The 16,363-nt window shown below is 42.2% G+C and overlaps 1 protein-coding gene across 1 annotated transcript in view; it reads left to right on the forward strand.

The window, feature by feature from the left end:
• nfatc3a (nuclear factor of activated T cells 3a) overlaps positions 1–16,363 on the forward strand; it is a 56,121-nt gene that overhangs the window by 19,453 nt on the left and 20,305 nt on the right. The window contains exons 3-5 of the mRNA XM_069657954.1: positions 3,235–3,397; positions 15,312–15,511; positions 16,024–16,196. Coding sequence (XP_069514055.1) covers positions 3,235–3,397; positions 15,312–15,511; positions 16,024–16,196 — 536 coding nt within the window. The remainder of the gene's footprint in view (positions 1–3,234; positions 3,398–15,311; positions 15,512–16,023; positions 16,197–16,363) is intronic.

A 16,363-nucleotide genomic window follows, 5' to 3' on the forward strand; every position in this document is an offset into this window, starting at 1 on the left:
CAAGTAGAAACATATGCATAGACATGACACAAATGCTTGCTCACATAGACCTAACACTCTCCAGACAATAACAGGGTAATATTGTCAGCTCTGTGGTGAGTCACTTTTTGATCTTTGCATCCTTGCCCTTGTTAGTGAAATTTCCCGAGACAGTGACAGAATAGAGTTTACATTACTGTAGAGCAAGGTGCTATATAAGGACCAACACAGTAGCTACTGCTGTTTAGCTTTACCTTGACCTACAAGTGTTCCCTTACACTTGTTCCGGCTAAAGTTACTGTAGTAGTGAGTGACAAACCTGCCTCTTAATATTTGCTCACGGTGGCAACATAAAATACTGATTCGACTTGTACATTGTCAGATGTGACTTCTACAGAAGAGAGTCAGACAATGTTAACACATGGCTGTCATGGGATAGGAGGTCGTTGAGTTGCCTGTGTGCATGCACGTGTGTGTTAATGGTCTTTTGAACAGATGGCCCAGATGCAGTTGGTGGATTTGGGTTAGAGTGGTTGGGATTCAAAATTTGTAGGTCGTTCAGGCACGTTTCTTTGGCAAAGGGTCTTCTCACGTCTTACTGTCTGATCTGTATACAGCGAGATATTTAATAAATACACATGAGTTGGTTTCCTTAAGCTTGATTTTAACAAAGGTTCAATATTTTTCTGTATCAGATAGACTTTGTAAAGTTCCAGTCTGTAAGCAGGCTAGCTTAGGATAGAATTTGTTAGCCTTTTGGATGGGAGGTGAAAATGTCTTTAAGAACTTAAACCAAGTCCAGTTACCTTTTAGATTCAGCTTCAAATTTTCTTACTAGACTGTTATTTGCTAACAAATTTACATAGATATAACTGGATGGGGTTTGGGGGTCTGATTGGACTTGGAACCCCCTACAACTTGGACAGACATTTGAGAAGGTTATGCTATGTCAAACATAGGTCACCGCTCCTCCTCTGCTCTGTCACAAAGCTCATATTTCTTCTGTCCTCCTCTACTCCTGTTACCGTAACAGCCACGCAAACCCACACCTCGTGGGTGGTTATGTCACGGCTGCCATGAGGAAACATCAGGGTTAGAATGCTTCTATTGCACTGTGTTAGAGTGTTACATCTTAGAGCTGCTGATAGGTGAATACCTTGTTTAAAACACCAAGCTCAAAAGTATTAAGAGCATGTCTTTGAGGACGATTCAAACATTTACACTAACTTTTTAAGGTGAACAGGAAAGAAATAATAAACAAAACAAATGTGAGATATGTGCGGACATAAACACATCTTACTGAACCGAAAGTGGTTTTAAATGAGCTTTCCACGTCATATGTGGTAGGAGAATCTGTAAAATGGATTAGTTAGATTTGTGACCACAGGACTACATTAGGCTTTTCAAAACAACAAAATATCAGCCTCATGCATTTTCATTCCAAAAGGCAGTCTTTCCTTTAGATTTAGTTCCATCTGTAAGGCAGTTTATGAAGTAAAATGGCTCGGCTAAAAGCTGGACTCACATGTCTTTAATTCAAAGTGATCAAATTTGTCTGCATGTAGCCAGCACTTGACAGGCATTTGGAAAGGAATAATAAAGGGAGTCAGCCATGCTGGCTAAAAGTTTATAAACTTTCCCTTAAAAATGATTTGTAATGTCAAAGATCTGTCATGCAGTGCGCTTGCATGCTAGGAGCGTGTACTGCTTCAGATAGAGCCAAATAAAAGTTAAATGTCACCGTGAAAAAGGGGGGGAAAGAGCCTACAGTGGCCAACACTGATGAATAGATCAGAGGGGAGCATAGGGTGGGCCCCTTTGACAGCACGTGCCTGCAGCTGCCTTCTCTATAGTCAATTCACTGACTCAGGTCCAACATACACAACCATAGGCATACAGACACACATGCATGGATACGATGGGAGTGTGCATAATCTATACGGCTGTGCAAAAAAAGACATGCTGCCAGTAAAAACACCTGGATGACACACATACTGCTTGTGTTGTCCTACTGTAGGCCTCTTTGATCATGAATAGTGTATTATGTACAATGTCAAGATGTGACAGGAGTTTACATTGTGGCTTTTACTACAATCCAGGTACCTAACCATGTTGAACATATGTACTGTAGTAGTTCAGTAATTAGTTACTCGCTGTTATACGCATAATGATGAGATATAAAAATAAAAAGGAGGAAAGTTCTTACTAAATTTACTATCTTATTCACTTTGACACTTTATCTTTTAATATGGCTATAATAACATACATTTTGGTCAAGATAACTTCCCATTTTGGGTAGTTGGGCATATGGCATTCATTATTTTTAGTGGATTGTTGGGCCTGACTTTAATATAATTAAATCAAATATAATCAGCAACATACGGAAAAGGTTAATTCTTTGTTGATGCTAATGTTTGATGCCAGTGTTTACAAAATGTTTTAGGGGGAAAACTCCTCAAATGCACGTAGATGGAGAGACCCAGTTTCTCTGTGGGGAAAGGCCATTGAGTGTTTTATTTTCGAGTGCAGCTGTTCAAATATGATTGTGGCCTACACAGATAAAAAAAAAAAAGAGGCAGCGAGGAAAAACACACAATGCCAGCTCCTGTGGTGCTTTACAGGTGTAACACACATACTACAGTATGCACACAGACTCAGTCATTTACTCACTGTCTGACACACTCCCTCATCCCACCATCTTTTCACTGACCCACACAGAAGACTCATAAAAAAAAAGCCCCCTTTAGAGAGTGACTCACCCTTAAAGGCTTAACATGACCAATTGCAAATGTTATGTTTAAGAACAGGAGTAATGCATGTGGGCATTCCAGTGATTCACTGTCTGCTGGGGCGATGTACACTGCATGTTAGACCCCCATTTTATACCTATTATACTGTCTCGGACCTTAAAAGGGGGAAACCACAGCTTTTTCAGTAAGGTCTTTGTCATCAGCCAGAACGCAAAGCAAGTCATCATCATTGATCTCTACAGAATCATTTAAAATACAGAAAATGTGAAGGTGTGCTCAAGCTGATTTTCTGAGGGAAATTCTTACTGTTAAGACTCAACTATTCGTCATTGACTCTACGCTCTCAAAATCTTAATCTCGAGGGCAGTTTGTCCAACTTTAAATTTACCAATGCACCAATTTCTCCACTGTCTTTTGCCTCTTTTACACAAGACTGTTTGTTATTCTAATATATATCCTCCTTAATATGCTCTGTGTGCATGTTTCATGTATTTTTTCTCCACAGGACCTCCTCACTGCCTCCTCTAGATTGGCCGCTGCCGAGCCAGTTTGGCCAGTATGACCTGAAGATTGAAGTGCAACCCAAAGCCCACCACCGAGCGCACTATGAGACAGAGGGCAGTCGAGGAGCTGTCAAAGCAGCATCGGGTGGCCACCCAATCGTCAAGGTAACATATTTGGACTTTTCCCCACACATTTTGGGCACACATAACACAGCCATAAGTAGTGTTATAAATCTGAAACGGTAAAGACCTTTACCCAAATACTAACTATTGCCCTGACAACTTGTGCATACAAATGAACCAAATCTAATTTACAGAACATAAACTTGAATTTTTGTTTATTTTAATAACATGCGAGCACAGATGTCTCTACTATACTGAGGATTAAATTTCCCTCTGTGGTCTAGACTGATTTATTGTCGTTGTTAACATGATGACGGCAATCCACAGATTAGTGTCCTATGCACTGAGCACTCATCCAGTTTCCACTGCATTTACCACATACCCAAGACATCAACTCTTGCAGCCTTTAGTGATGAATTCAAACATGAAAGAAAAATAAGTTGAACGAAACTCTTTTGGCAATATTTAGTTTAAAAACGGCTGCCAGAGAGAGAGAGGCTGTTTCTCAGTTTGCAGTGATTTCAGTGTTTATCCTCATATTTTGAACAGGGAGACATCCTTCATACCTATAATACGGATAGCAGTATTTGAAGGTTAACATTAATAAATGATTATACTATAAATAAGTAATTGTTAAGCCTTATGGCACAAAGATCAGCTGGTTGTTGTGAATGAGAGCATTACATTTAGGGTTTCATTCTACACTTTTGCATGTGTGGATTGTCACAGGGATCTTCTCCCGCCACGTGACTGTCAGTCAACCTGTTAAGGCAGGAAGATAAGAAGGCAGGCTGGCGAGGGTGCTGTCACTGCAGCCCAGTTAGCTGGTCTGTCATCTGATAGCACCTGTGAGAGACTAGGTGAGCCTGCACAGAGCTACAGCTGCCTTTCTCTCTGAGAGAGGGAGATGGAGACAGATAGAGACAGAGCAAGTTAGAGTGGAGGATATCAGTCCCATTAATATTTCAGGACCACAGAGACATGCTTCCTTTGTGTGTATGATTAAGAGCTAGACAATGAAAACAATGGCTGAGTTCAGTTCACACCAGTTCGGTTGGCTGTCCAGCCAGCCAAATAGCATTGCCACATACAGTCCACAAGCTTTTGTACATCTTGCTCACTTGCATCAGCTCTACAAGCATTGTCGATCTGCCCTCATCACTTTCTAGGTAAAAAAAGAGGAAAGGGAGAATAGGATCTTGCGACTTATTGTACTGGCTTTAAAGGTCTGATAATCTGAGAATGTTATTGATATCAAAATGCAATATACACAGTCTGTGGTAAGAAAAGCACATCTAATTTTGTGTGTAATTAATGTTAGTTTTGCTATTATTGTGTTGTCAATATAGCTACACATGGTATGTTTTTTGTCCTTGGGCTAACTCAGTCACAGCTCATTTTGCACAACATACAGAACATAGAACAATTCAAAGAAAATGCAATTAAACAGCTGTGGACACATTTTTCTGACACAACAAAGAAGGGCTAATTTACTACCATTTGTTGCTTTAGAAACAGCCCATGTCCTCATACATTCAGTCATGCAGGCTCCCTGCAGGCCAATCATTAACCGTTTCAACCTCAGTTAGACCAAGATTCTATCCTGCCATATGTGACGATGCATAATTTATCCGCCAAATTTTTTCAACGAAGCGTTTGCCACGCTTGCCCTCATTCCTCATCCCCAGAGGGAATAGTTTGGTTATAGCAGTTTCCCTGCAGAAGCTATTGAGTAGAGGTTTAGGTCAGACAAGGCGAATCTGGTCTACAGGACCTGCATGCTGAGACAAAACAATCAGTGCAGTGAGGTTTACTTCAGAGTGAAGACAACATGTTTGTTTATTTTGTGTTTTTTATGTTTTGCTTGGCAAAATCTTCAAGAAATTCAAAATAATTCAAAATAAGCAAGATTCGAATCTGAAAGCAACTCCAATAACAGATGTACAAATCACTTTGTTCTCTTCTTGATAAATTGCTGTGCACTAAATCCTTTATTATCGGCGATTAGACCTGAACAAATAGTTGTGTATTCACAAAAGCAGTGTTTCTGTCAGTCTCCTTATGCTGCCACTTATTACCAGTGCTGTTATGAAAAATAAATGTATCACTGTTTGAAAGCACTTTCACGATCACATTGAAAAACAGCTTTGTGTTTTCACGGACGGTGGGAGCAGACAGAGCGAGAGGCGCTCACAGACATTTGCTTGTCATGAGTAGCGGTTTGCAGCGCTCTGCACAGAGAGAAACTGAGTGGGTGAACGAGCTTTGTGAGGGAGGGAGTGGTGAGTGAGTTATATAAGGAAGTCTGTTTTTTTTTTAATTGGGTTTAATTAAATAGTATATGTCCAATTAAACTAAATAGATCTCTACTTTTTTTGTTTCCAGATTATCTATTACTCACTATTACCTCAGATAATGTCCTGTGCATGCCCTGTGTTTAATGTAGATGCTAAAAAACACTGAGAGTTAACATAAAACCAACAGCTGGATTGTGCTATGTGAGGATAGATAGTATCAGCAGTTGTCAAGCAGGTCCAGCAGACAGTCTGTGTTTACTAAACACCCACACCTCTATTGTTGCTGCTTTTAGCCTCTTTTTGATGCACTGTGCAAAAAAAGGACCATATTGAAAGGTAATTTCTTCACCCTGTGAAGTCATTATTGTTTTTGAAGAAACACATTTCAAAGAATTTCAAAGAACAACACACACGCACACACACACAATTTGTTTGTGTTTGTTGGAGGTTGTTAGAAGAGTATGCATTGAGATGATAGATATTAGGCCAGACCAATGTAAAACTTAATTAAAGATAATCATTAAGCTTAAACATGAAACTGGAGTGGATATCAAAGTCATTCAGCCATGTTTTGGCTGTTAACAAGCTTGCACATATTATGTTTCCCAGGTGCACTGCAGGTGTGAAGCAAGCTATTCCCTGGAGGCAGAATGACACTGGTGCCAGCACGTGTGATTGCAGCTTCTCTAAAGTTCAATATGTAGACTGGACTTTTCTGACTATATTTCAGTTATTTAATTAGGCGGGTAACAATAATAAGGTGCTGGTCCATGTAATGATTGCAAACATAATAAGATGTACTGTATATAGTGAGAGGTCCATGCTTTATTCGACTGAATAATTCAATGGCCAGCCTTACATTTTCGTCTATTTATCTCAGTTTCCCAATCAAAGCAAGCTTCACTTGTGAGCTTGTGTGTTTTTGAACTAAAACACCATGACACTCCAGCAACTGCTCTGTCTACAGCTTTTACTTCTATGTCGCCTGTTCCCTGCGGGGCTCTTCGTTCTCCTTGGGTCTTGACTCTGGTGGCGTGATGTCACCAGATGACGGCATAGCAGCCATCTGGACATGGTGATGACTTCCTTTTGTGGCCACGCTGTAGCCCAGATCAATGCACCACTGAGCTGCTGTGTCAACATAAAAACAGGAGAATGTCTGGGGAAGGAGCTGTGGGCCTGTTGGTGTAGTTTACATGTGTTAAAGATCAAAAATGTTGTAGAGTGTGTTTGAGGAGGAAGTGTGAGCCGTTATGTCTCCTTTACATTTGTGTAAACCCTTACAGCTTGTGTTTTTCAGCAATCCTGTTGGACACAATTTTATCAGGCAGAATTAAGGGCTATCTCTGGATATATGTATATTCTTCAGACTGGAATGTCTTATGTCTGGATAACTTTTAATTGCAGTTTTGAGATCTGTGTATTGTACACGCACTCTCTTTCAGCAGGTGGAGTACTGGCTTTAAGTAGTGTCTCACACAAACATAATCTGTACCTGACAAGGTACTGGAGGATGTTTCTATCTCGCTATTTAGGCACCAATGTCTGGTTTTCTTGTTTTTAGCCAGCTAATGGCTTTTATTACTAAATAAAGTGGAAGTCCCCAAAGGTGTTTTACTGATTACACTGTGGTTAAGCAAACTATGAAGCTTCTTTAATATAGCTTCTGTTATCTACTAGCTTGGTTTTGAGGGCATTAGGTTACTCATACCCCTCAGCCTTGCGGCTCTCATCTATTTAGAGCTTGTTTATTACGTTCATGTTATATCCCACTGGTACTTTGTGTGTATTCTACCGCAGAGTATAGCGTGTGGTGTTTTATATTAAGCACTATTTCATTTCTACGTCACATTACCTTGTGCTTTGGAAACACAAGTCTATCTCAGTTAAGAGTTAAACATGACACTACAATGTGTTGGGAGTTTGACACCAACTTGGTCAGCGAATACTAATATGAATCACATGAGAGCTGTTGATCAGTGATCTTAAGACAGGCACTGGTTTTATTAAGCCTTGTCTGGCAATGGCCAGGGCAGTCAGCTCCTTCTCTGCCTGTCTGTACGGTAGCCACACAAACAAAGACCACAAAGCGTGAGAGTGTTTACATTGAAATGTTTTGACAGACATGATTAGATAGCACTGGCTTCTGTGAGGAATGCTGTGATTTCTATGCAAAGACTGATCCTCAGGGCTAATGATATTATCATTAGCCACAATGTAGCTTTTTCAAAGTCCATCTGTCAACAATGTTTGTGGGCTTTTGATCCTATTATTAGTTGAAAACTTACTGACAGTTTTTTCTTGTGTTCAGCACAACACAATAGAATGCATGTCCAATGATTGCAAGAGAAATCTTTGCACTTTCAATCAAAGTGTTATAGATATAAATGTGCAAATGTGATGCACAAATGAACATTTACAAGGTTATTTAAAAAAGATGCAAGACCCAGATGGTTCTCAGTATGTTGACCACCTGACCTTTTAAAAATAATTGTACAGTGCATTGCAGGATGGTCTCGTCTGTGCCTGGCTGACTGGCTGTTTTAGCCATTCCTCTGGGGCTAGCTGCAGACCATAATCGGTACACCTGTTGCTAGGAGACATATAAGTCCAAAGCCTCTCTGGCTGGCTGAGGTATCCTTGTGCGTATTTAACCAGCTTAATTGAGTGCTGCAGCACCCACACAAATATGTATAAGGAGCCCCACTGGTATTACCTGCTGCCACGGATAGAGGCAGGCAGACACAACAGAGAAAGGCTGCCTGATACAGTGACGAAACAGTCACAAACACACAACACAATCACTTTGCTTCATAGCAACACAGGTCTAGAAAGAAGACAGACAGTTGGAAAAATATGATGTCCATCTTTAAACGTTTTGCGACGGTTAATAAATCTAAATGAAGCCATGGCTTCTGGTAACAAGGATTTGTAATAGAATATGCCAGAAGCTGTCCAAGTCAGCCTTATATTTCCACTGGCTTGGAAGCATTAAATGATTTTGATCCCAGTGATTGAATGCACGGCCTTGACCCCATTGCTGTCTGTTTCTGTCATTCACTCTCAAATTTTTAATGCTTTTAACCCCTTCCCTTTTTGTCTTTCCATCTCTCTCTATGTCAGTCTGAAATACTTACTTCCCATCTTTCCCTCTTGCTTTTTTTTTTTTTAAAGCTCTAGTGAATGTTTTGCCCTAACTTTACCGCATGGCTCTCTCAATGGGCCGGCTGCCTTAACGTGGAGGCACACACAGACAACAACGCAGAGCCATGTGGCTTGCACTGTGTGAAGTGGCTGTGTAGCTTTGCCCCAGGGCCTATATTTGATGTAAACATGTTGGACGCTCGGCTCTCATTTGTTGTAATCAGGCTTAGTGCTGAGCGAGAAAACAGTCACTGAGAGGGGGAGAGAGACAGAGAGGTGTGTGTGTGTGAAAGGGAGAGAGTTGTGGAGAGTGGGGGAGGATAGAATGGGGAATAAGAGGAATTGAGCTTGGACCAGTCTAGCAAGGCCATATACAGCCCGCATGCAGTATACAGTAAACGCTCCCGTGTCTGTGTGTGTGTGTGTGTGTGTGTGTGCGTGTGCGAGTGTGTGTGTGTGTGCATGTATTGACCTTGTATAAACAAACAGTCAACCGGCCCCCTGGCTCTCTCTGCCCTCCCTAGTGTGCTGGGCAAACAGCAAGCCTGTGTGAGCTGCACTGTGTGTGTGTGTGTGCGTGCGTGTGTCTGTGTGTGTGTGTGTTCATAGATCCCCGGCTGTGGTGCCACAGTGCCACAGTAGGGAAACCACTGCCAGATAAAATGAACCCACTCGTGACCTTGACCACCATCGCTCCTGTTTTTACATCTGTTGTATGCACATGCTAGCCAGGCTGTCACACACACACAGAAACACACACAAACACACACACTGGTTCTCTATCTCTCACTCCTCACACACACACACACATCACAAACCTTTCCAAGGCCTACAGTTTACAACAAAGTTAGTGAGCCTAAATCCACACATTCTAACACACACACACACACACACGCTGTGTCACAAGCTTCAGAGCTGTAGTTTACAACAACGTGAGTGTACGTAGCTGCTTGCTCACACACTCATACACACACACACATACACTCTCCTGCATACATGCACACACACATAGTCTCACCATGGCAACAGTGGAGCAACACAGGGAAACAACTTGGCAGAGTCAGGCGCTCGCTGTGAGAAAGTGTCGAGTTACGGCAGAGGGCTGGAGCTGAGGTAGGTGAGAGGCGAGGACAGGGACGGAGAGGAGAGAGTGACAAAGGGAAAAGGAGGGGGAGGAGGGGAGAGGAAAGATGAAGGCATGAGGGGAAATAAAGAGCAAAGAGGAGAGGTTATAAGGAGAAAAAGATTAAAGAGAAAATGAATGATGGGAGCAGGTGATGTTCTCCCGCTTAGCTTTGACCATGTAAACATCCCATGTTCAAAACTCTCTGAGCCCTGATCGCTCTTTTGCTGTCATTTTTGATTTTGAACAAAAGGTTAAACACATTGGTGTGTGTGTGTCGTTTTACGTGTATATGCAGTGATGGGAGATATTTTCCCCCTCTGCTTGCAAGCCTTATTACTGGATCAGTGGAACAGATGAAGGCCAAAAATAAATGGGGACTTTATTTAGTGGGAGCTGAGTATGTAACCGTATCCAGCTGTTTTATTTTAGGGGAGAGGGTTCATCCTAAACTTGATCCACAGTCAGAAGCGACAGCAGCAGCGGCGGCCATAAGTTAGTTACAGGCTCCAACGAGCACAGGCCCGGAGACATGTGACCGGTTTTAATGTCAGTGTGGTTTAATATAAGAACTGATCTCTATCAGGCCTCACTTACTTGCTGACTGACCAGCTGGGCTCAGTCAGTGTGCTCTGAAAAGGGCAAAAAGGTGAGGAGTTAAAAGTGCAGAGACCACCTTCCTGTGGTATTTCACACTCAAGCATAGATTTAGGAGGTGACGGAGGGGCGACTCAGGAATGTGAAACAAGCCGAGGGTGTGTGTGTGTCGTGTGCACCTCACTGTGGAGAAGCATCCTGCGCCCCGACCTTGCTTTTATCCATGTGTTTGTTTACACGTCCCGCTGCTTGCAGGTGGTGCTTTACCCATCTTTTCAGCTGAAGGTGCAAATAGGCCCCCAATGTGAGCATGGACTACTATAGAAGAGCGTATGTTATCGTTGTACGCAACATTTGTCTCACAATTTTGATATTGTCCTACAGATGAAAAACGTGTTCGGGCTAGAAAGTCTACTGCACGACCAATAAAATCTGTGTGTAAAACAAGTGCTAACATCTTCTCACCTCCTCTTATATGTGTCTTTTCCTGTTCCTTGTGGCGTAAGTAAATGTTGCTGTTTAATCTAGACCCCCTGTTGAAAGGCTTGCATGTGTTAAGTTGTTGTACACTGAAACAGTTTTGTTGCTCTATTTTTTCTAACTATCTAAATGAATCGAATTAAACTAAATCGGGGAAAACACCAAACAGGACATGATTGTTTGAGTTGTGACTGTAGCGGAGAGGCTGAATCAGCCCGGCTGTGTGCCTTGTTTCTTTTTGACCAGCGGCGTTGATTCACTGGGACTGCTGAAGTGAGTCCTTCTTTCTGTCTCTCTAATCAGGTTTTCATGGTCGATTATTTGATTTGGAAAGAACTCCTGGCCTGCTAAGTGTGTGTTTGTCAACACTCTGGCTCCACACTAAATCCCTCATGTGCAGCGACTGAGAAGTGGAGAAAACACAAGAGGACACAGAGAGAGGCGGAGATGAAGAGGTGTGAACGGAAGGAAAGAAAAGAATTGAGGGACTTCTCAGAAAATCTTAGACATTTAATTCTACATTTTCAGTACTTTTTGTAGTTTAATTTACATCCGTGAAGCGTTATCATTTTTTCTGTTTACATCTGTATATCCTTTTTCACGGATACATTCCCCCAGACACTGTTAACTCATTTTATGCTGTCTGGAGCACACATGGTGCTGTGCATAAACATGCCCTGATTTATGGACACACATGCACACACACACACCCATACAAAGTGCACTACAGGCATGCATGCAGACACATGCGCACACATACACACATGCAAGAAACAGCCTGTCTGTCCTCACTTCCACAGTGTGCAGCAGACATGATCATAAAACAAGCAACACAAACCACAAGTCTGTTGATCCCTGGGACTTCATGATTCTTTGAATCAGGAATAGTGGTGTCATTTATAGCCATGGATCCATTCAGACTGGGATGCGTAATTACCTGTTTGCTTGTTACTAGCGAGACTTATACTTTCATGTGGCTCTTGTAATCTAATGTGGTTTTCAAGGATGAACCCATTACTGGTTATTAAAGGGGCCTCACGCTGCTACTTGATGCAACTTCCTTCCGCGTACATTTTTATGTCCCACATACAGTAGTTTTGGTCATTCTGTGGGCTTTTTCTAGTTTGATGCAGGTAATGGGAAAAAGCTCAGTATAAGCTGTAGCTGTCAGTTCTAGCTTAGAAGTTTGGTTTCAGAATACAGCCTGTGGTTACCGGCACAGAGATTTAATTTTGTCACCTGCAGCACTCTCTGCACTACAGGAACCAACAGCAGTAATCAAGCCTATGGAGGAAACACACACACACACACAAAAAAACAACGCCAGTTAATCATCTGTTTACTCATTCCAATTCAGACATGCCTCCATCACTGAGCAGTTAAAACACATGGAGGATGTGGTAGAGGCGTATCGACATACCTTAAGGCGTGGGGTTTTACTTTGAGACAAAGCCGCAGGGTTGGAAATTTTACAAGCCAAAAACAACAGTTGTTAAAGTATTCATTGATTTATTGGTACAGATAAACAGATCTTTCACTAATCGCATTACTTAACATGACTGTAACCGCCAATTAGATATACAGCAACGCTTTCCACTGAAGTTGGAAAAAAGATTTGATTAATTCAAGATATTTCAGTCCTGACCCTGGTGTATGTATGTAAAATAGTGTCCCTGTTTCAGGTCAGTATAATGCTAATATTATAAAAGTTTGCTTCTCTTGTGCCAGTGTTAGGGCCTGATCACACAGAGTGCGTTTAGCAGGCTGTAAAACGTGAGGCGCACTGAACTGCCTTTTCTGTTGCAGCCTACGTCCTGATCAGACAGAGCGCGTTTTAGCAGCTGGGGAACTGCTTTTTTTTCTGTTGTTAAGGCAACCACCAAATCATTAGCTGTCATTCTAACCATTACTGTTCCCATTTATTTTGGCTAGCTAAAATACTTCACTTTGTGTTCAATACATTAGTTATATCTCTGTAAAAAATGGACAGGCGGAGGGCACTTGAAGCACATGAGACCCTCAGAAAGAGAAAAGAACACGGCGATCACTTGATGTCGTCACCCCAACAGAAGGCCCGCCTCTCCATTATCCGATTGGACAATGAGAAAAAACGGCAATGACGTTGGGTGCTTTTCTGCTCTGAGTTGAAGTTTTTTCAGAGTGGAAAAATGCGCGGCTCTCAGCAACGCAAAAGCAGCACGCAACAATTTAAAACAACTACAAAAAAGCCGGCCCCAGCTGCTAAAATGTGTTCTGTCTGATCGAGACCGAAGTGTAATTCTATTTCTCATTGCCTCTTTCTAAAAGGATAAAGTAACTAGTTTTGCATTGACCTGTTTGAACCAGCGTTGTTCAGCCTAGACCTGCACCTCTCGGCCCAGACTCCTTTATAGCCCTTGGCCCTATCTACTCAAATACCCAGCCACACTTGAGCGGTCATAGATGCTCATTCTTCTATCTACATATATGATGCATATTGAAGTAGTTAGTTAGATGGTGGGCCTGAAATAGATTTCAGATTTCTGTTCCACCCTCTTTTAGGATCCAGTGGGTTTTTATTGAGCTCAGTAGCAAAACTCTACAAGGTTTTTATTCCAGTGGAACAGTAAAGCATTATTAAGATTTAAGCTCTGCCTGCCCGGTATCTGCCTCTGGAGGCTCGTCTTTGCACATAACCTGCTGTAAACACGGCATATTTCAGATTTTCCACAGCTCACTTCGACATCGGTGCCCCTTTACCTTGACTTGTTTCACCACAGGGGGCTGTCTCAGGAGAAGCAAGTGAGAGAGAAAGAGAGGACACAAAGGACACAGACTAACAGTAAATGACAGAACACCAATTCCACCGCTGGTTCCAGGACACCTTTTACCAAAGCTGGAAAGAAGCTGTGTTTTTTTATTAGTCCTGCTGAAAACCAGTGTAGTTAATTAGCTTCAGAGAAACTAAGTCAATATTTTGAAACCAAGCACGCATTTCTTTGGTAGTGCTTGCTCACAGTTTTGGTCAGGTACATACTGTATGTTTCCAGGGCCTCATTGTGACCAATTTAATCCTTTTTATTTTAGCTGGTTTTGGAACAGCTCATGACAAATCCCAAGCTGCACCCACTTTCTCTCCCTCCACCCACCCCATCCCACGTTTGAACCAAACATTGACACAGCGGCGTGTGACGCAAAGCTGCAGGCAGGAAAGGGTCAGCAGCCAGCTGTGGCGGGGTTGAGGTTTGGCAGTTTCTGGGGTGAAACAGCAATGAATGGCCTTGTTCTTTTCTGTTCCCCTCAATGGGCTGCCCTCCATCTGAGCTGGAGGTGTGGACTGGGAGGGCAGAACGGCGAGAGTAATGTATGTGAGGAGGGGAGGGGGGGTGCCATCTTGCCGTCACGCAGTCTGCCAAGTACAACATTACAACAGTAGTGGGATTGTGTGGCCTGTGTGTTTGTTCTGTCCCTCTGAGGAGGAAAGGTCCTGCTCTCCTTTCCATCTTCTTCTTGTCCCTTTAAGACACGCAGCCCTTTTTCTTCGTTGAACTTCTCACCTGTCTTAGTAGAATCGGGGTGCCAGCAGCACTCCAATGGAGGGGGCAGCTGCTAATGTAGGTGCCTCTTGACTGTACCACGTTGGCAAGCATGTACCACTGGAATTAAAAAATGTTGTTGACATTTTTACTGGCTTTTTCTTCCCCTTTTAACCACAGCGTAACCGGTAAAAGCTTTTTTTATGCCCCAGACCACACAGAATGAGTTGAAAGTTGTGTGAATGATCCTTTTGTATAACTTAAGTTAAGTTTAATGTTTATTAGAGGAGTTAAGCTCAATTTATTTCACACTTCCACAGATTTATGTATTGACTAAGAGGCAAATTTAATCTGTTGAAATAGTGTTGTTTGTTCTTCTCACAATCTCTTAAGGCCTATATAGCTCTGTTTTTTCTGTGGTAACCACTATAGATGTAGAAAACTTTTATCAGGTCTTGGAAGGATTGAAAAGGCCAAGTTTTAAGGTTCTGCTAAGGTTTTTGGATGTAACAGTGTCCTGCACTGAATCCTGTAACGGGGCAAGCGTGCAAGAGGAAAAAATGATGAGACTCAAAGTCAAAAACATCAGTTTTTAACTAGTTTGAAGCCAAAGCACCAGATGAATCTCCAGTGGCCCTGCCAGAAATATCACAACACCCTTGCCCTGACATTTAGATTCCCTCCAAAAAAAAGGTGGCCTTCTGAAGGCAATGGAAATGTAAAGAGTATTCCTTTGTTCACACCTCTCGTCTGGACCCACAGAACTCACATCTGTTTTTATTCTCTCTGTCGTGTCCCAGCTCATTGGCTACAGCGAGAAGCCCGTCAACCTGCAGATGTTCATTGGAACGGCAGACGACCGTTACCTGAGGCCGCACGCCTTCTACCAGGTGCACCGGATCACCGGGAAAACAGTAGCCACAGCCAGCCAAGAAATCATACTTTCCAGCACCAAAGTTCTCGAAATTCCTCTCCTGCCCGAAAACAACATGACAGCCAGGTAGGTGTCACAAGCACTTCAGGGTTATATTAATCAGTTAAGTTGTTACCACCTTGAAGGAATGTCTGTCCGATAAAAAAATAACCACATTTATGATCATTTAACATCTTCCAAAGCAAATTTATTACATTTCTTAATTTGAATTAATAGGGGAGTTCTGCGCAGATGTAAAATGTGAGGGATTCCCATGGAGCAGTAAAACAAACTTTATTGGAATATTTATGATTGTGCTTTACTCGTATGATTATATTTATATAAGGCCTGGTTTCATTTACATTGGAATTCAGAGGAAAGGATTTGTTAGGGTTTTTCTCATTTACAGTTGTAATAAATCATATTCACAGGCATTTTTATTTTGTGATTCCACACTTAATTCTCCTCTCTTTGCCAATCCCCTGCCGGCTTGTGGTTGGTTTTATCACTCCCAGACCTTCACCACTTTAATGTGCCTTAGATGATTGCCATCCCCGTGATGCCGTAAAGGGGCCAAATATTTTCCCTCTACCTTGCAGTATCGACTGTGCTGGCATCCTTAAACTGCGGAACTCCGACATTGAGCTGCGGAAGGGGGAGACGGATATAGGAAGAAAGAACACACGGGTCCGGGTGGTGTTCCGAGTGCACATCCCTCAACCGAACGGGAAGGTGCTGTCGCTGCAAGCTGCCTCTATTCCTGTGGAGTGCTGTGAGTGTCTTTACACACCAAAACATACTCATTCAGAAAATACACACACAACCATTTCATACACCTCTGAATTAGTAAGCTTTCTGTAGCAATTTAGGCGGTGGATAATACTTTGTCTGTTTATATTTTTGTACATCCATCGTCAATGCTAAAAAAAAACCTATTCC

This window comes from Semicossyphus pulcher, unplaced genomic scaffold (genome assembly GCF_022749685.1).
Source record: "Semicossyphus pulcher isolate SPU_LCO1_2020_fin unplaced genomic scaffold, fSemPul1.0.p SCAF_1, whole genome shotgun sequence".
Classification (NCBI taxonomy): domain Eukaryota; kingdom Metazoa; phylum Chordata; class Actinopteri; order Labriformes; family Labridae; genus Semicossyphus; species Semicossyphus pulcher.